The sequence below is a fragment of the Nelusetta ayraudi genome, unplaced genomic scaffold (assembly GCF_046127955.1).
Source record: "Nelusetta ayraudi isolate G7.1 ecotype Tasmania unplaced genomic scaffold, CSIRO-AGI_Nayr_v1 ptg000004l, whole genome shotgun sequence".
In the NCBI taxonomy this organism is placed as follows: Eukaryota; Metazoa; Chordata; class Actinopteri; order Tetraodontiformes; family Monacanthidae; genus Nelusetta; species Nelusetta ayraudi.
The window spans coordinates 17,114,879-17,135,000 of record NW_027466054.1 but is presented as its reverse complement, the minus strand read 5'-3'; the positions used below and the strand labels follow the sequence as shown (position 1 = coordinate 17,135,000).

The 20,122-nt window shown below is 45.3% G+C and overlaps 1 protein-coding gene across 3 annotated transcripts; it reads left to right on the top strand.

Moving 5' to 3' along the window:
* Positions 1 to 4,356: 4,356 nt before the first annotated feature.
* On the top strand, positions 4,357 to 19,232 carry cp110 (centriolar coiled-coil protein 110). 3 transcript variants are annotated; one of them, XM_076039118.1, is made up of 11 exons: positions 4,359 to 5,089; positions 5,468 to 5,593; positions 5,791 to 8,176; positions 9,091 to 9,215; positions 11,217 to 11,330; positions 12,484 to 12,600; positions 12,844 to 12,921; positions 13,101 to 13,217; positions 14,012 to 14,085; positions 14,213 to 15,134; positions 15,180 to 15,332. In XM_076039118.1, exons 1-10 carry the CDS (start codon positions 4,958 to 4,960, stop codon positions 14,370 to 14,372), a joined length of 3,429 nt encoding a protein of 1,142 aa, XP_075895233.1. In that variant the 5' UTR covers positions 4,359 to 4,957; the 3' UTR covers positions 14,373 to 15,134; positions 15,180 to 15,332. The 3 variants fall into 3 exon arrangements, with proteins under 3 accessions (XP_075895242.1, XP_075895233.1, XP_075895251.1); XM_076039136.1 differs by lacking the exons at positions 4,359 to 5,089; positions 5,468 to 5,593; positions 5,791 to 8,176; ... (4 more) ...; positions 13,101 to 13,217; positions 14,012 to 14,085 and adding exons at positions 15,783 to 15,920; positions 16,368 to 16,472; positions 16,562 to 16,632; ... (4 more) ...; positions 17,765 to 17,871; positions 18,413 to 19,232 and having other exon boundaries at positions 14,374 to 15,134; positions 15,180 to 15,635; XM_076039127.1 differs by lacking the exon at positions 11,217 to 11,330 and having other exon boundaries at positions 4,357 to 5,089.
* Positions 19,233 to 20,122: the final 890 nt, after the last annotated feature.

The following is a 20,122-nucleotide window of genomic DNA, read 5'->3' as shown; positions in this document are numbered from 1 at the left end:
AACGACCTGTAAAAGAAAATGTATAACAAAAAAAAAATCTGTTTGATATCACACACACACACACACACACACACACACACACACACACACAGTATCTCTCTATTTTGCAATTGTACCAAAAGTGGCTTAACTACTGAATAGCTTTGTCTCCTCTCTAGTGACTAGGCACGTGTTTGTACCCGTGTGACTAGCGTGTGTGCGCGCGTGCGTGCGTGTGTCGGTGTGCGTGTGTGTGTCGGTGTGTCGGTGTGCTGCTGTGTAGGTGTGTAACGAGGTAACTAGCGTTCTCACCAGTTTGTGAAATAAGGCTTTTCATCCTTGTTTGAATTCCAGGGAGGAGGGGGGGAGGGGGGATGACGACACTGAGGGGTAACTGCACTCTTTGTCTTCGACCCGGCCGGCCCGTCGCTCGGCCGGCCGGCGTCTTCATCCCGCTGCAGCCGAATCTCATCCTCATCATCTCGACATCTTTGCCCCTTTTCCAGCAGAGCCCCTCCCCCCACCTGTGCTCTTTGCAGTATTTCAATTGTGTGTTTCTGTTGTTGTTGTTGTTGATGATGAAAAAGACCAGTATGATAGAAGAAGTGTTGTTTTTTTGTTTTTTTCACGTATATGTGTGTGTGTCCGTCCCGCTGACAGAGACGCAAAAGCTCGACAACATCATCAACAGCGGCAGCAGACCCGCTCGGCCGCGTCACCCCCCGACTCTTTGAATAACTTATTTTTGTACGGTGTTACGATGAAAGGTATTTGTTTTATCTGCAGTGTACATTTTTTATAAATATATATATTTATGTATATATGTGTCGTCACTTGTTTTTCCTTTTTTTTTTCGAAGTGTTTCGTGATCGTCAGGGAAGTGAAGCGAATCTGTCCGTGCGTGTCGTGTTTAATGAAGTGAAAACGTGTTTTTTTTTGTTTTGTTTTGTTTTTTTTGCTATGTAATGGTTTCGTGCGTTGAAAAGGGTGAGAATTACTTTGCGGAGTAAAACTACTTGTTTTTGTTTTTTTTGTTTTTTTTGTCTTTTGTTCTTTTTAACGGTAACCCAGGTTTTAAATTGAGTGGTGATGGAAGAGAGAGAAAGCTATATTTCACAATGTGAAGAAACGGTGCACATGCTTTGGAACCTCAACTGCTACTTTTCCACTGTGAAGAACATTTGGCTGAGAAACTGCTGTGCAGTTAAGAAACACACGTCACCTCTTGAACCTTAACAGTAACATTATAAGATTTTCAGAAAAAACGAGTGCAAATGCATTTGAAGTTTTTCCAAATTAAATTGCTAAATTTACACTGGCAAATGTTGAGAAAATCAGAAAACTACGTTTTGTTATATTTCTTTTGCAAAGCCCAGAATTTATTTTCTGTTTTCTTATTATTATTTTTACAAATGCAAACCTATTGTGAGTGGATTATAACCCCTATTTTTACTTGCCAAAAAGTATTTATTTCATTTTATTAAATTTGATCAACGGTTGATTCTTTTTTTGGGAAATTTTGGGAAAGACATGTTAGCACTTCTCAATGTGTCACTGTGAAACAATATTTCCAACGAATGTGTAATTGATGCTCAGTTTGTTTGCTTGTTTGTTTGTTTTTGTTTTTTCAAATACACAAAAGGTGTTAGTAGTGAGGTGTTCAGGCAGTGGCTGCTGTCTAAGAGACAGTTGTTATTCAGGCCTGGACAAACAAAACGAGCCCTCTTGTGTTACACAGGAGTTGTGTTGCCATTCATGTCGTCCGTTCTGCGATTTGCAGGTGCAGTGTGCGTTCACGTGCCGTGAAAGAGCCTTGAAACACAGTGAGTGCTTGGCAGTCTGGTTTTATCCCCCCTCCTACTCCTCCCACATACACACAATTTTATCTCCCCTTGCATCACACGTATGAAGCAACAGCACAGGGTTTGTTATCGTCGGGGTCTCTCAGAAGTGACGGCGAGAGCGTGAAATCTAATATTTGGTCCGCTGGATGACAGAGGTCGAAGCTCCCGCTGTAGCAAAGCTGACGTCACACCGGAGGGGATCATTTTTCTGACATCAATACAGGGTTTTGTTTTGGTCTGTGTAGATCAGGGGTGGACACACTTCTTGACTGGGATCTAAGATTTGACAGAGGGGGCTGGAGCAGCAGCAGATGAATGGAGTGTTTTGTGACCCACCTCATAGGAGAAACAAAACATATCATGGGATATATAGAAAACTTGATGTCAATTAAAAATGAACAAAAATATCACAACAAAATATGTGTCTTTGAAGCCCCTCTGTATTTTTCTCTTTCTTGAAATGACTCTTGAACACTGAAAAGTGGATGAAATACAGCTGTTTTCTTAGTTACTTACTATTAATTTCATTTCTTCCAGTTCCATGGGCCGGATTAAAAAGCTTAATGGGCCACATGTGGGCCCCGAGCCTTAGTTTGCCCATGCCTGGTGTAGATGCTAAAAGGAGGAGAAACTTGGCATTTTTTTTTTTTTTTTATAAGATCCTTGAGAACAAATTCTACTTCACCCTGATGATGGTTGATTTTCAGCCCTGAGGGGTGTAGGTGGTGCAGGTGGTGCAGGTGGTGCTGGTGCTGGTGGTGACACAGGCCTGATGGTTTGCCACAGCGGACCTTTAAGAGCATGTGAGACATGTTGCCCCGATTATCTGCTGCCGCTCCAGAGGTCATGACCCTCTTTGTGGGAGAAGAGGAATTTCATCACCAAAAGGCCCGACGACCACTTTCATAAATATTTTACCGAGGAAGAAAAGGAGACGGTGTGCAGACTCGTCTGATAAAACTCCCGACAATGTCCTGCTCCACTTATCAACTCCCTGCCTTTTTTAAGGGCGGTCGGGGGGGTGGCTTGTTTTTGACAAAGTCATTGAGTTTAACTCTGGCCATCCTTTGAAGCATCCCATCCCAGTGAGAGATGCTAATCATTAACTCCTTATCTGTCAGTGGCTCGCTCGGTTGTTTTTTGACGGCAGAACACACCACCAGACTCCAAGAGTCCTTTCACCCACCTCCAGCGGTGATCGATGAGAGCAAATGAAGCCAGGATTCCTTTGATCGTTTCTCTGGTCTTTCCATCAATAGCAGTGTTTGCTCAGCCTCCCCAGGTTGCTTCCCCCGCCCCCCTCCCTCCCCCACACCCACCACCTCCCAGTCTCGTTCCCAGTCCCTCTCTGTTGCACGCTGCTCTTATTATCAGTTGCCGACCCCTCAAACGCAACATTCCAAGCCATCTCAATCGAATTCTCTTTCTTTTCTTTCTGGTTGTGACAATGAATTTTCCTCCTGACCCCCCGGAGCCTCTCGCGTCTGTTGCTGTGCTCTTGGCCAGGTTTCCTAATGTGTTTGGGATATTTTTGTGTTTCTGAAAGAATTTTAATTGTCGGACTAAAGCTAGAGAAAAAGTAGTGCGTTTGTGTGAACATGGCATAGCCTATTCAAAGCCCATGTAATTGAAGGTTCTGTGTTTTGTAATAATATTTCTGTACGGGGTGTAATAAATAATTATGAGACAGTACTTTCTATGGAAAATTGCTTAAAATGTGACGGTCTTTGTAAGTATTTATCCTCCACTAAATTATTGTAATGTTTTCTTTTTGTTTTTGTTTTTTTGCAGTTTGTAGATATGTTAAGTGATGATGACAAGGTATTGGTAATCATTAAATTAACTGTTTGTTCATGGGTCTGATGCATCTTTTAATTTATTAATGTATATACTGTATGTTTGTTGATAAACAGCTTACTTTATTTTGTATATGACCAATAAACATGTTTTGAAATGGAAATAGCGTTGTGCAAATTGAAATGTGTGATGCTTTACTACATCTTTTTAATACTACGGTGCAAAGTCAAAATAAAATATTAATGACCAAATATTTCAAGCGCAGCCAGTAATGTACACCTTATAATAAATTCAGCGGGTAATAAAACAAAAGTAATAAAATCTGCCATCTTATTAATGGTGCTATCACAGCAGGATATTTGCAAAATGAATGGTATTGTTATTAGAATATATGTATGACAATGTATATTAATATTCTTGCAGGCATATTTCTCATGTCAGTATATACTTCTTTTTTCTTTTCTTTTCTTTTTTTTTTTTATCTGGGGGGTGTTTTTCTGGTTCTTGGCATGAAACATGATGGAACCAATTAGATGACAGTGGGTTCAGTTTGTATAGACACATGAAGAAATTAGGTTAATTATGTCGCTGACAGAGGGAATTGTACAACAGACAATTTGCTCTATCAAATAGAATAAACAGAAAAATGGTTGACAAACAGAAACTGTACACTTGAAATAAACAAGAGTTGAACCGATGAATACACAGTGTTTTGTTTGGCCCATCCGGGTTCGTGCTGTGTTCCATTCCGGGTTTTGAGACCTTCGGGACAGTTTAACTGTCGAGGTCAGGAGAGCCACGCTTGTTTCGCTATGACGGCGATGCTCGACCCGCCTTTTCTGGCTTGGTAAAGTCCCACATATGGTTGGTTATTCTTCTGTCATGAGGGCCACGATTGGACAGAATTGTGACAGGAACAATGTGGTGAGCCAATGGGAGACCTAGCTAGGCGGGCAATACCTCCGACGTCATAGAAAGAAAAAAACAATCCCGTCTCCAGGAGCCGAAGCGGGTAAAACGTAAACACAAATCCGCCTCAGTGTACTGTTTGAGCGATCGCTAGCTTTCGAGTTGTGTTTATTGCGGTGCCTTTTTCTTTCCTACCGTTTACTTACTGTTACTAAAAGTTTTGTATTTAGACGTTTGGTTTTAAATGTGCCCGCGGTTTGTAGCTGACCCGTGGTGACATTTGACTCTGGACGCTAACTTTAGCTGGTTAGCACTTTAGCTGCTATCGCTAGCAAAACACACTAAAGCGTCACTTTGTGAACGTGGACGGGCCTTAAATGTCCCATCAGTCACACAACTAACCGTCTACCGTATCCTGATGCAAATCGATGGACGACTACGAGAAGTTTGTGCAGCATCTTCTCCCCAGCCTGAGGATAAACGAAGAGGATAAAACCAGCAAACATTCAGCTGCGTCTTCCGTCATCCGTTTCTATGGCCAACCCATTCTTCCTCCATTGGTATGAATTGTATCACATTTCTTACATCTGTGTTTTAACCACAATGGAAGCCAGTATGTTGTTGTTATTACCTCCTATATCTGTAACGAAACACCTCAGCTAACATACCCTTCGATAATTGTTTTACCCCTTTATCTGTATGTGTCATTTGGAGAGAGAAAGGGAAATTTGTGGTTTGTCAGCTTTTTGTGCTGTCCAGATATTTTGTGTCCAATTATCTGACCAAACATCCAAGTTAACTAAAGGCTCTTCGGATTACGAATGAACCCTGAAAGTGCATGTGAAAGAGCAAAAGACTCAACTCAACTTTTAGTGAAACTGCTAATTCGAGGCGTGAATGCGTGTGACCTCTCAATGTCTGCTCCCTGATGATAACAGCTCTCCGGGGCAAGGAGGGTGGAGATGCAGCAACACAGAGATGCTGCTCAGAACGCTGCTGCGCACAGGAAGCTGAAGTTTGAGAGCAAAATGGCCCACGTCCAAAACATCCTAGCAAGCGTTCAGGTAATTACAGACAGGACACGAGAGCTGTCGATTCCGATTCAACAGCGGCTTTTAGGTCATTTAGGCTGCCTCGTGTTTTACATTTGTTAACAAGTGTTGGAAATGAACAGCCATCAGTTTTTTTTCTCTTTCGTTTCATTCTTCAGTAATACACCACTTCATTCTAACTGAATAAATAATGCCTTTATTGTTTGCAGGTACGAAGCACTCCAACACTGGAGGAAGTGCTCCAGGAGCCGGATACGCTCGCAAATGTCACATTTCCCCACAAAGGCAGCAATGGATCTGCGTTGCACAGCAGTCACTTTGCCAGATCAAAGCATAGCCTGCTGCTCTCCTCGTCGCCGTGCAGCAGCCAAAACAATGGCGCCTCTGTTTGTCCTCTGACTTCGACTGCGTACAGTGCCTTTCTCTCTTCCGACGTGACGCCTCAGCTGAACAACCGGGACAGATGTCTTACTAGCCAGCAAGAGTCACAGCCAACGTTCATCAGCGGTGTGAGCCACCACCAGTCGGCGTCCTCGGGGTACCTGACCTGTGAGAATGTGGGAAGCACCACCATCTTGTCCGGAGGGGTCGACACAGGGAAGGAGCGCCAGGCCTTTGGCTCCTCTGAAGGTGCCTGTGACGTGGGGAGCAGCTTTTTCCTTCTTAACACTTCAAACACAATCGGCAAGATGCCGGATATTATTAGCCATCCGCCCATAGATGGGGAAGAATTGGAAAAAAGTGGGTTGGAGTCTCCCTGCTGTCGAGACTTTTTAGTCGTAAGAGACATCAGTTGCTCTCCCCAGCAGCACGATTCAATTACGTGCGAGCGCAGACGCGACGAGAGTGTGGAGGGTGAAGATTACCTCTCGGTTTCTACGCTGATCGACCTCGACAAGGATAACAGTTTGGATGTAAACAGCGTTTTGTCAGACAGTCCCGAGTCGTCGCACGCGCAGGGCGTCTGTCACCACTCATCTGCAGAGTCGTCCGTTCAGCACGAGCCCACGGAGCCAGCAGACGACCACGCGGGTGAAGGTGAGCCATCTGCGCATCCTCATCGACTGAGCCTCCAGGCCCTCCTGAGGAGATCTCAGGAGTGCCGGCGGCGCCAGCGGATGCTCAGGAACCAAGCCAAGAACGTGAAAATCCAGGAGAGGACCCAAGCTGAGGCAAGGACGAGGACGGAGGAGCCGAGTCTCTCCGACAAGGAGAATGATGAGTTGCTTCCAGAGAGCGCCGAGGCTTCAGAGGGGAAGAGGCCCAAAGAGAATCGAGGCGCAGAAAAAACGCTGCCACATCAGAGGAAGATTGCGCCCAAATTCTTTTGGGAAAAGACAAACTTGAATTCGGAGAGCACTCATTGGGGAAGAGATGAGAGTAGTAATGGTGGCAGAGTGGGAACAACTTTTGAAAGTAGCAAAGTCAGTGTTTCACCAGATGTAGACACTAAAGTAACAAGTGCCTCCACACACAAGACGTCCCTGCTGCCTGCAAGCTCACCTGTACAGAGAGCTTTACACTTGATCAACTCTCCCACCGCTTTTTACAGAGGGGGGAAATTCAACACAATCCCAGTCCCGAGTGTCAGCAGGAGCCCCGTGGGCTTCAGGAGCACCTTCCCAGCCGACGCGATGCACACGCTGGTCACCTTCCTGAACGGCGACCACAAAGCCGGAGAGGTGGAGGTGGAGCAGGCCGCCTCTCCCTCCGTCCAGAGAGTCTTAGCCACCAGTTCCCTGCACATCGATCAGCTGGAGTTAAACCTCTCGGGCCTGAAAGCAATGATCTCTGATCTGGAGTCGACGCTGGCAGGAAACCTGGGCCGGCAAAGCCAAAGTGAGTTCGTTTCCGAAGGCAGCGGCCACTCAGAGGAAGTGCTAAACGATCCGCAGGGACGTCAGCCTCTTGAGAAACTCACTGACTGTCAGCAGGACAAGGCAGGAGGTCTTCCTGGTAGCAGCAGCAGCTGCAGCAGCTTGGGAAGGTTTCCAAAAGAGCTCAGGAGGGCGTCGCTGGGAGACACAGGAGCTGAGTCAGGCGTCGGTGACACAGACGATCATCCACTCGTCAAGGTCCAAGCAGCCGAGGCCGTCGACGTGAGTGAGCTCAGGCTGGTCAAAAGCATCGCCGCCCAGAGGGCAAAGGAGAAAACAACAGATGATATTCATAACAAAGGCCGAACAGACGCAGGGAGTGGAGTGCAGCAGCCCACAGCCAGAAGTCTCCTTGGAGAAACTCAACGCCTTCAGATTCCTCAAGTTCTCAGAGTTCTTCCGTCTGAAGGTGGCGGCACTCGGTGTCACTTCCCGGCGACGTCAGGTGGCGGCGACCTTCCAGCAGAGGGCAGGAGCGAGTCGACGGCGGGAGGCCGTGGCGGCCTCAACCGGTCGTACGAGGTGGAGTCGCCGTCGGACCTGTGGCTGCATGAGGCCTCTGCCGGCGCCCACCGTAGTCCGGAGAGCGGCCTGACCCCAGAGAGCGGGGGCGACGGTCAGGGGGGCGTGTCCAAGGTCAAGCGGAGACTGTTGATGCAAGTGGCGGGGGAGACGACGGGGGGCAGCGACGGCAGAGTGGATGGCTGCTGCACTGACGGTGAGACTTGCAACCACAACACACTCTGAACCTCAATCAAGAGTTTTCTCATCAAGATTCAAGATCTTTCATTGTCATTGTGCAAGAAAAACAACATTTTGTCAATAACTCTTGGCTTTCACATAAAAAGAAAAAATTTGAAATGTACAGTAAATGCAATAGAAATACAGCATGCAAACATAGGAATATACATGCAATAGAAATATAGCACGCTGGTGTTGTCAAAAATATCGATATATCGATTAAATATCGATATTAGAAACTAAAAACAATTCAATAAGACTTTTCTGTAGTATCGAAATATCAATACTCATGCCCCCCCGCCCCCCCTCCCCTGACGAAACTTCCGTGGTTGCTAGTATTGAAAATTGTATCGAAAATCAATACTTACTCAAAGTCTGAAATCCAGTATTGTGTCTTAGATTTAAGCTATTTTGCTTTTCACCCTCAACTTCATTGCATTGTCATAAAGACTCTACAGTTAGTCTTTCAGGAAGCAACACGTTTAGCCCTCTGTTTACAGCTTCCCTACAGAAAAATATTGAGTTTTGGTTTTCTACCGTCCTTGCAAGGGAAGAATAACGAGGCCGATTTCGGAGTGGAGTGGGAAGCCAACACCTGAACGAGGCTGCTGGCACTAACCTCAGGAGGATGTGTCTAATCCCTTTGTGACATCACAATGGGAAACTTTTCCCATTAAGACATGTTCTGGGAATCGTGAAAACGTGTGCCCAGCGTGACCAGCTCAAAGCACATTGTATTGTATTCATAAATTCAGTTTAGCATAACGTGGGTGTTTGTCCTTAGAAATAGAACACACAGAACTCCATCCGACCCTCAGCTCCTTTTCTTTTTTAAATTCCCTGCGCACCCGCACACCATGTGATCACGGCGTGTAATTCAACTGCCCGCAGGTGCAGGGCCGCAGCAGGAAGCCGCCGGCCGCGGAGACGAGCAGGAAACGCTGACGCAAGCTCACGCCGCTCAGATCAGAGCCCTGAGAACCGATCACAGGAGACAGCAGGAGGAGCTGCTGCAGGTACCCCCATCAGCATCATCACCAGCATGGACAGTCTGAATGGGAAAGAGTTCACTTGCCATGTGCTAATGAACCAGATGTATAGATCTTTATTTTTAAAACAGACTGCGCACATTTCAATTAATTTCTACCTGTGTTTTTTAAAGCAAACGCTGCTGCTGTTCCATTTGTCCTGCACTTGAGACGGCACAGCAAATATGATTGACAGCATCAGTCAAAGTAGAGGAGGAAACATGCTCCGATTGATTCGCCTGCACTGGTGTAGTTATAATTTATGTGGGATTGTAGCGGCAGGTTTTATACGTTCTGCATTGATCCAAAGCAGACTTCAGGACGTAAGAATATTAAACTTCACTTTCTGCTGTCTACCTGGTCAATAATCTTTTATTCAATCAGCAGGCACTAAAACCACTTAGTAGATTCTACTTTAAGGTCCAAATGTAGATAAAGTCAATTTTTAATTAAAGTAGTAGTCCTTGTATTTTATTTTGACGCGGGGGCATTTTTTTAAATCATAGTTTCTTCAGACTATTGTGGTTTGTCTTTTAAAAAAAAAACTTTTTACCCACACCGATCAACAGAAACGTGCCAGAAAATCGACGGATCAATAATTAATTATGAGATGTAATGTATTTTCTCAGCTTTTGTCCTTCAATCCACGAGTTTGATGCTGAGATCCGAAAAACGAGCCATTGCTCTGCGAACAGCAGCGGCCGGGGCTCAGCAGCTCTTAAGACACCAGAATCCACAAGCGTTTGCACAGATTTAATGCACGTGACGTCGTCATTGGCAGGGAGACAGCGGCCGTGCACTCGGCCAGTCGGAGGCCCAGACTTCCGATTAGCGTCACGAGCCTCCGACAGACTGTGCGTCCAAGCAAAAAAAAAAAAAAAAACAACCAAAAAAAACACTGCCGTCCCGACTCCGCCCACTCGCTTTGGAGAAACGTCGACATTTTAATGAAGCTTTCAGACTTTCTGTCCAGACTTTCATCCTCTGGCCATGTGCCCGACCTCCCCGATCAGTGTGGCTGTTTCTGGGGACCCGGTTGTCGTGGGCAGACTACAGACGTCCCCTCATTACAAGAGACCTTCAGACTCTCCCCAGAGTTTAAAAAGAAAAGAAAAAAGGAGAAAGGGAGAGAGAGAGAGAGAGAGAGAGAGAGAGAGAGAAAGCACAGTGGGATTCTACCATAAATGTTTCATCACATCCCTGAGAGGCGGCCTGGCGCGCTCGCCCAGTTTCTGCCACGGCGCGCTCGTCTGTGTGCGTGCGCACGTGCACGGCGCGGTCTTGAAGGACGCCTGCTGTTCTCTGGCAGCCCAGTTCTGCGAGCTCTCTTTCTTTTTTTTCTTTTTTTTCAGCTTGTGTCTGTATTTGTTCTTGGCCGCTCTTCCCGCCCCATTAATCACAAGTCTCTGTTTAATTTATGTATCCCTAACAACGATATAATTAACATAAGCCGTTTATGAAAAAAAAAAAAAGAAAGGGGGGGGGGGGTCTTTTCAACCCCCTCCCCACCCCCGTCTTTTTTTGTTATCATCGATACGACGAGAGAGAGAGAGAGCGAGCGTGTGTGTGTGGGATGAACTGTGTCGGAGGGTTGGAGACAGGGTGGGTGGGGGTGGCGGGGCTGACACAGAAAAGGAAAGGATAATTTGTTTAATTCATGAGCGTCTGTGGTTTAAGTGCCCAATCGTCCCGCCGAGTGCCACCACTAATGGCCCCCTTTCCTCCCCCCCAACCCCCCTGTGTGTGGCCTGCTCCCACGTCTCGGACCGTCGTCATTTTTCTCCGTTGTCCCTCACCTCACTCCGCTGTCATCACCCCCCACCCCCACCCCTACCCCCTCTCCCACCTGTCTCTTCCTCTCCACCCTCAATTAATTTCTTCCTCCTGCCTCATTTGCTGTCCTCTCCCATTCAACCCTCAACATCCCCCCAACTCTCTCTCTCTCTCTCTCTCTCTCTCTCTCTCTCTCTCCCTCTCTCTCTCTGTCAGGCTCTGGCCGCTCGCTACCGACTCCTCCAGAGCTTCACTTCTCCGTCCTCCGTGTCGGCCTCACGTGTCGGGGACACTCTGACCTCTGCTGCCACCGCCACCGCCACTGCTCAGGTATGGCAGGATCACATTTGTTCATCCGTGTCAGCAGCAGTGCAATGTGAAAGACACCCCCTCCGTCCCCCCTCACACACACATGCACACACACACACTCTCTCTCTCTCTCTCTCTCTCTCTCACTGTGTGGCCGCAAGGTGGTCATGCATCAGTGGATCAGCCGGCGGTATCTTCAAACAGGCACCGCCATCACGCCGCCCATGAGGGCTGTGGAAGTTAACGCGTTACTAAGGCGTTAACTCAAACTCCTTTTAACGGCACTCATTTTTTTTTCTCGCGCGATTATCGCCTGGTTCACACCGGCCGAGGAAGCACCGCAAAAAGCTTTTTTTTTTGGACGCCAGCTGCGAGCGATCCGCGCCAAGCTGGACAGGAAGTCACCCAAACAAACACGAGAGAATCCGGTTAATTTTTAAAAAATAAAGTGCTGCGATTGACAAACGTGATCATGGCTTGAGAACATCTCATGGTGTGAGGTTTGTTTTTTTTTAGTATCTGTACAGTATAAGTATGCAATCGATTTGTAATGTTCCAATGAAAACAGAAATAGAATATTTCCACAAAGGAATTATTACTGTCCTCTCCAATTTTTCTGTGAGTATAACCCAATAAATATCTTAAGGTACATATAGAGCAGGGTAAAAAAATTTCGATTAATTTGCAAGTAAAATTTTAAATCGACTGACAGCCCTATTATCTATCAATCTATTTATTTCGTTTCCGCGGCTTCCTCACTCTGTTTTTAGCTCGGCAGCTCACCCCCCCCCCCCTCCCCCCACTACACGTGCGTCCTTTTGACGCAACGGCGATTGAATCAACAAGTGAGTCAAAAGCTCACCAGCCGCTTATTGTTATTGTTATTATTATTATTGTTATTATTATAATACAGCTTATTATGCCCGGCTGTAATGATGAGCCACTTGTCTGCTTGTGTTGACGCGCTAAACAGATGCCAGCTGGGGGGGAAAGGACCTTGAGATTCTTTGCGTGGGGAAATTAATTGGTTGTCATTGATGGAATTAGCATTCTCCTCTCTCGCCCCCTTTGGTCCTCATTATTCACCGCCCCCTCCCTCTCTCTCTCTCTCTTCTACTTTGTCCCCCTTCCTCTCCTCTCTACTCTCCTCCCTCCCCCCCCTTCACTCTCTCAGCCGTTGCCTGAGCTGTCGGACCGCTACCGCCCCCTGCTGCTGGCAGCCGTCAAAGGCTTCCTAACGCGCAGGCTGCTGAGGTCAGAGCGCGTGGCGCAGCTCGTGCGCACCGTCCAGGTGAGTAGAGACAGAGGTGTCTGTGTGTCAAGTGGCACTAAACAGATTTTTTTTTTCCAGTGTCTTTTTATTCGGAAAGCTGAGTTGCAAAAGCAGAAACTTTACAGCTTTTTTTTTCCCTGTCCATGATCAGTTACACATCATTCATGCGTTGTCTTTATATAAGATCTAGTCCGCATATGGCCCCCAGGCCGTAGTTTGCCCATGTTTGCTCTGAGGATGGTGTACATTGTGTGTTTGCAGGACACGCAGCAGCTCTTGCAGACGCTGAACCCTGGCAGCCGGCAGGACGTTCTGCTGCAGGAGAGAGTCACTCTGCAGGTCTGCGCAAACAAACACGCAATTGTCTGTTGATTTCTCTCCTTCCTTGAAAGGGTCTCCTCCTCTTTTTTTTCTTCTTTTTGACGGTAGACACACACACACACACACACACACACACACTGCTGCAGTTATTTAAAGTCTCTTATCTCCTCCGTCGCCCTCCTCCTCTCCTCCCCCAGCTGCGCGCTGCACGCTACGAGGTCAGCGACATCTTCTTCGGCCTGTCCACCTCCGAGAGGATGCAGCTCATCGGCTGGGACCGAGAGGCGGCCCGTGAGAAGGAGCTAAGGCGACAGGTGACCTTTGCACGAATCCCTGCGTCGTCGGAAAATACAGGAGCTTCAATTTAGCGTTTAAAAGGACGGATACTAAAAAATTTCACCCCTTCCCTTCTCACCACCAAGTCAGTGCAGGGCCTCTGGTAGACATTTCTAATCTGTTTCATCTATCTTGGCCCTTTTTTTTTTTTTTTTTTTTTTTTTACTGAGGACAAACCAAATTCAACAAATGCCAACACAATGTGGGGGCCATAGACACAAGCACAAAAAACACAATAAGAAAATACAACTTGTGTACTTAGTGCTGGTGTAATTTCAAGTGTCCAGAATACTCAGCAGTCTGAATTGAATTGAAATCAATTCAATACAATTCAGTTAAATTCAATTCAATTGCAAGCTTTTATTGTACTTGTACTTGTCAATGTACTTTCAGTACAACGAAATTCAGAGTACACGGTGAAGTGCAGGGTGAAATACAGTAATTTGAAATGCACCAATTTAAAGTGCGGAGCTTCCAGGTGCTCATGTGCAATGTGTTGCCTTGAAATGGCAGCAATAACAGCACGTTTTACAGCCAAAAGGTCGGAAAGTCAGCCATGCTGCCTTTTGATTATATCTAGTGTTGTTTTTTCACACACCTTTCCAGTGCACTAGATAAAAGTGACTATGCAGAGACTGATGTGTGTTGTGTGTTGTGTGTGTGTGTGTGTGTGTGTGTGTGTGTGTGTGTGTGTGTGTGTGTGTGTGTGTGTGTGTGTGTGTGTGTGTGTGTGCGTGCGTGCGTGTGTGTGCGCGTGTGTGCGTGCGTGCAGAGTGGACAAGCCAGACGGAAGAGCTCTCTGTCGGCAGCGACGCAAAAATCTCTGGAGCGGAAGAAGGAAAGGATGTGAGCTATAGAGCACGTACACTCGATCTTCAACTTCAACTTAATCTTTAACTTTATTAAATTTGACACTGTAAGCATTCTTAGCGCGCCTTCCCTTTTTAAGAAAAGTGTGTCTTCCTCCCTCCAGGCTGCAGAAGAAGGCTGCAGGGAGGCACCGGGGAGCGGTGGCGAGGGGCGATCGCGGCGCCGGATCCTCGGCCCAGCAGCCGCAACAAACCAAAGGAGGACGCTTGAAAGCCGATCCTCAGAGGGTCCCTAAGAGCACTTACTCCTCCAGACCCCGATGACACTCCCTCTAATTGGCCCCAGTGTGGACTCCCTAATAAGGGCTCTAGCGATTACATGAATATTGTATAACTAAATGTACCAAAAAATCCAGAGTAATAACTCAACCTGCGCTCCCTCCACATTCGCCGCGCCGTAAATTTTTTACGCCCTTCGCCGAAATTGGAGTGCGGGTCATCAGAGTGGTCATACATTGTGTGTGAATGCCCAGGGGGGTGGTGGGGATGGACAGTCGCTGCTCCATCCAGTCTACTTCCAGCTTCTTCTTTTTTTGTTTGTTGTGCTCCTCAAGATGGGAAATATGTTGACTTGGCAAGAAGAAAAAATGAAACACTCCCTCTTCATCAAACCCTTAAAAACTTTTGTGCACTTGTACCCAGACGCATCGCTCAGAAGAGACAGAGAGCACATGAATAATAAATAACACTAAAAATGTCTCTGTCATTATACAAATCTTACAGTGGGAGTTTGGGGCAAGATTAAATAGAAAACCACAGAGTCAGCAGCAGAGAAGAGGCAGCTTTCACTGTTCCAGCAGGGCCTGCAGACTGAAATGCAAAACCAAGTCAAAGAGTTTTTCCTCACGTCTGCTTTTACACTGAGAGTTGGTCACAATGCCTTCAAGGAAATAAATAATTATTTTTTTCCAATCTTCTTTGTTTTTCAGAATATCCAACTTTGAATCTGTTTTGTTGCCTTCTATAATTACAATTGTGATTTTACAGTTTTGTGTGCTCACTTATTCTGCAACACTTTTCATCAGGGTTTTTTGTTATTGACAATACTTGAACAGTTTGTTACTCCCTAAGTGGCAGATACCTTAGTGTTTCCTTGGTATTTGTCAGCCAAAAATGCCTGTAAAGTTTTGCGTTATATTTTACACCTGTTTGATTGTGTGTTTGGACCTGCCCTATGTTATTTATTGGAATATGGTTGTTAATAAATGTATTTTTCCCACGTTGCTTGTTTCTCTGTTGTCACTACAAGCTTGAAACCACGTTTAACGCGTGTCTGTCTCCCCGCAGCAGAGGGCGCTGTTAGGAGGCTCTCGATGCTCATGCAACCGCTTAGAACTTCCGCTCCGGCTTGTGTTGGGAAACTGGAGCTTAAAGCGCTGCTGTTTTGGTCCGCTGGCTCCGGTCCATTTCATGTAAAACAGGATGGCAGAAGCAGCAGACAGTAGCCTTTCGCCGCGGACTGAAAGAAAGGCGCTGCAAAAGGCTAAAATATTGCAACGAGAAAGCGAGAGGAACATATTTAGACTGGTAAGACGGGCAACATCTCGTTTGTAGTCTTTATTCCTCCCCCAGTTAGCCGGCAGCACCAAGCTAGCCGGGTGAAGGAAGCTCTCGTAGCTCTGCCTTTAATGGACGTTTAGCCTTAATTTGTGCTTTTGTGTCACTCACCCGAAGGTTAGACGGGCCCTGAAAAAACCGGAGCCCGAGCGGTCGGAGGAGGAGGCGGCCGTGTTGCTGCTGCACAGAGAAACTGTGGAGGAGCTCTGCAAGAGACAAGTTCGAACCGACGTGCTGAAGAGGAAGCAGGAGGAGGTGAATCTGACGGCGATTTGCTACTGGTCGTACTCTTCCCACTTCATGCTGCGGTTTGTGCAAGCAAGGTCCGACTTGAGTTAAAAGGTGGATAAACAAAAGCCACACGGGTCTTGTCTTGTTTAAGGCTGACGGTCAGGGTGTACTGATGAACGATTTTTTTTTTTTTTTTTTTTTTTTGTAAAGAAGTTTGTTTTGGTATTCTTTGATAAATATTGCTAAACACATATGTGAATGATCTGAATTCATTCAGAAACTCAAAATTACCCTCCATTTAAGGTTCTTGCCTTTAGCGCTAACAGAAATGCTGTAAAACTAATTTTTGAAGCGGATGTTTGCACATCAGCTCAAAGTTTCCAATGATAAAGAATACATTTTATCTATATAACTTGTTTGTGTAATATATTATATTTTGTTTGATGCTATATTGTATCCGTCTTTCCGCAGGTACACGATGACGTGGATGACCTCAAAAGCAAAGTCAGGCAACTTGCTGTGGCAGTCAAGCAAGCCAAACACTTGGTGGTTTACACCGGAGCTGGAATCAGCACGGTACGCTGTGCTTCACCGCGTTATTCAAAGTTGCTTGAGTTTGTACTCTGTGTCATGACCGGCGTGTTCTGTTTTCTCTTTTGTTCTAGGCAGCTTCTATTCCCGACTACAGGGGCCCGAACGGGGTGTGGACACAACTGCAGAAGGGACGGACAGTCAGGTCAGATTTTGAATCAGGTGTTGAAATTTTTACACTGTGTCCCACCATATTGGCTGGAATCCACCCTTTATCTCCCCTGTTACAGCTCGTCTGACCTCAGTAAAGCTGAGCCCACGCTCACACACATGTGCATCAAGATGCTGCATAAAGAAAATCTGGTACGTGTGCCCAAATAGAGTAAATTAGACTATAGATCATTTTAAAATAATTCTAACTCTTGTGTTTCTATTCTGTGTACAGGTGAAACATGTTGTTTCTCAAAACTGTGACGGCCTTCACTTGCGCAGTGGTCTACCCCGGCAGGCTCTGTCTGAGCTTCACGGGAACATGTTCATCGAGGTGCAAAACTGTTTTTATTTTGTCTTTGGTTCTTAGTCGCTCATCGTCCTCGCCGTTAAATCTCACGTGCCGTTAAATCGCGATGACGTTGATTTGCTGAGCTACCTTTAAATCCCGCCTCCAGGTGTGTACGTCCTGTTCTCTGCTCAGGGAGTACGTGCGATTATTCGACGTGACGGAGAGAACATCGCTGCACCGCCACGGGACCGGTCGCACGTGCAGCCACTGTGGCGGCGAACTCAGGGACACCATTGTGCACTTTGGAGAACGGGGGACCCTGGAGCAACCGCTCAACTGGAAGGGAGCGGCAGAGGCTGCCAGCGCGGCTGATGTTATTCTTTGCTTGGGCTCGAGTCTAAAGGTTGGCTTCCGAGACATTAGATGAAAAAAAAAAAAAAGTTCAGGCCTGAATGCAACAATTACCTGGAACCAGAGATATAATGTGCTCAATGTAAAATAACAACATATAGTATACTTCTATCCTCGGTTCCCATGTAGTGTATGACCCTGTAGGAAAAGAAATCGCCTGCTGCCTAAAAAACGGCCTTGTAGGTTGTCTTCTACATTTCGCATCCAATAAGGTAACGCTGCTTCTTCCTGCTCTTCTAGGTGCTAAAGAAATACGCTTGTCTTTGGTGCATGAACCGACCAGCAGACAAAAGGCCTAAGCTCTACATCGTCAACCTCCAGGTGCAAGCTGGTTTTTGTTTCAGCAAATCAACAAGAGAAGGTCATAAGATACCAATAGATATGACTGCTGTTGTTGTTGTTGATTTTTTTTTTCTTTTTTTAGTGGACACCAAAAGACGATCTTGCAGTGCTGAAAATTCACGGCAAGTGTGACGAAGTCATGAGGGTCCTGATGGAGGAGCTCAATATTCAGATTCCTGTTTATGAGAGGTGAGGATCACAGGCAGGAGGAGCAACAGTGTCCATTCAAAATACTCTCACAGTATTGATGGGAGTCATTCAAACCAAAAAGCAAACATGCGGTAATTCTTTCTTTCTTTGTCTTAAAGAAAAGATTATATACAAACTTTTCAATCAAATTTAATTCATGTTAGAAGGTAATATTTGGGATTGGAAATGTCCCATTTCACTATCTGTCCTTCTGACATATGAACACACTGCGTTTTCCATCGTCGATGCACGTTTCAGAGTGTAGCATTGGATCACACCAAATGATGTGTGAAATGATTTGTCAGGGTTTTTGCACTTGCTTCTGGTGTTTGTTTCATATTTCACTTTTGTTTAAATATGCATAATCACAGGAAGAAACGCATTTGCAGAATATTTGCAACGCTGTGAACCAATATTTGAACAAAAAGCAATTTTCATTAATTTTTTATTTTCCTTCAAACTTTCCAAAATGTGTGCTTTGTCTGAAGGAGAGAGATGAGAGCATTATCTGAACTGAGTTTTCCTCCCTATGCGTCACCAGGGCCAAGGATCCCATCTTCAGCCTGGCGACTCCTTTGCGGCCGGAGGAGATTGACAGTTGCACACGCGAGGTCATAGCGCCCCCACACGGCCTGGAGGACTCCTCGGCGGGACCCAGGGAGCCAGCGGAGGCTGTGCAGGGTGGCTGGTTTGGTCGAGGCTACAGAAAAGGAAAAAAGAAGAAGAAAGCTGCATAACAATGGAACTCTGACATATGTGAACTGTGACATTACCTTTGTTTGTTTTTTTCATTCATCCCATTATGATTGGAACTTAAAATAATGGATTTAAAGGTGCTCAGTATCATTTTTGTCTAGTGCAGTTTGGAAGCTGATTTTGTGAAAATACATTCTGAATTTTCCCACTTGTCCTGCACTCGTCGTAACAGGGCTTGCTGGAGCCTGTGCCGGGTCCAGAAAATATATCTGCATTAATTTTTTATTTTTTATTAACAGCCAAGTTCTTAAGTAGGTTTGTTTACTCCAACAAGTAATTAGTCTCTCTGCTCTGTTCACTCCACTACCGCACTGTATTTATACTTGAAAGGTGAAATGGACTTATGAAACCTGTTAACACCGCCATTTAATGCAACAAAAAAAAAAATCCACATAGGAAAAATGGAATGTGTATGTAGTAACTGGCAAAGTGGTTAAAACAACAGTGTCTTGAGCATATTTTAGCTGCCACTGGAATAAGGTGTGTTTAAAGTGCTTTAATAGAAGTGTTCTGTGTACCTTTCTATAAACCGGAAGCTATTTGAAAGTGGTCTGTTTTATGAGTAGAGCAACAACCTGCTTTTTATCTTCAGCATGGAAATGGACATTTTTCAAACACCATGCTCTCAGTTTTTACAGGCTCTTTTTTTCTTTAGCAGAGAGGCGTTCATGTATCAGAGTGAATTATATTTTTCTAGTCTCCCTACAGATTGTTTTTAACATTTTTATGTATATATAATTCCATTTGTGTGATTCCCTAAACGCCTGTTCAACATTCACTGTGCTGAGGCTTGCAGGTTGCACAGTAGAGCCGTACCCGAAGTTGTTCAGATCCTGTTTACATTTGTAATTCAGCGCTCATGCAAAGATGATAATGTGCTCAAGCCTTTTATTCTTTCTCAGTTTTGTATGTCAATCAATCTTTTGATTGAGTTTGTTGGTGTTATTTGTCTCAGGAAGCTACAGCATCAGTATCACGTTCTCTCTTTACAGCACAGTATCAGGAGGTTGTATTGACCACACAAAGCCATGATAAGCTTATGTTCAGCATTCCTAAAACTCCAAACCAGTGTTTCAACAACTTGTTTACACATTGTATAAATATGGTGTGATGTTTGTGACTCAGTAAAGTGTTCCCTTAGCTGTGGAGACGAGAGTTCGACTTAATACGTTTGCGTAATATCTGGGCTACGGTTTATTTTCTGGAATGTTTCATGTTGTAAATATGTTTAAAACAGATGGTAGTCATTTTGTATTAACAGTCTTCATTCTGTTTTTGTTTTTCTGTTTTTGTTTTCTTTACATTAAAGACAATGAACCAAAATGGGTAGGAGTTGTTACTTCACTCTCCTTATCCCATGTTTTATGTCATTTGAGTTGAGGTTTTTGATTTTGGTTTGCTATAAATAAACCGTTCATTCATTGTAAACAGTTTTATTGGACTATCCTTAGTGTCAAGTGTCATATTGTTACATTTTATCATTTAAAAAAAAGAA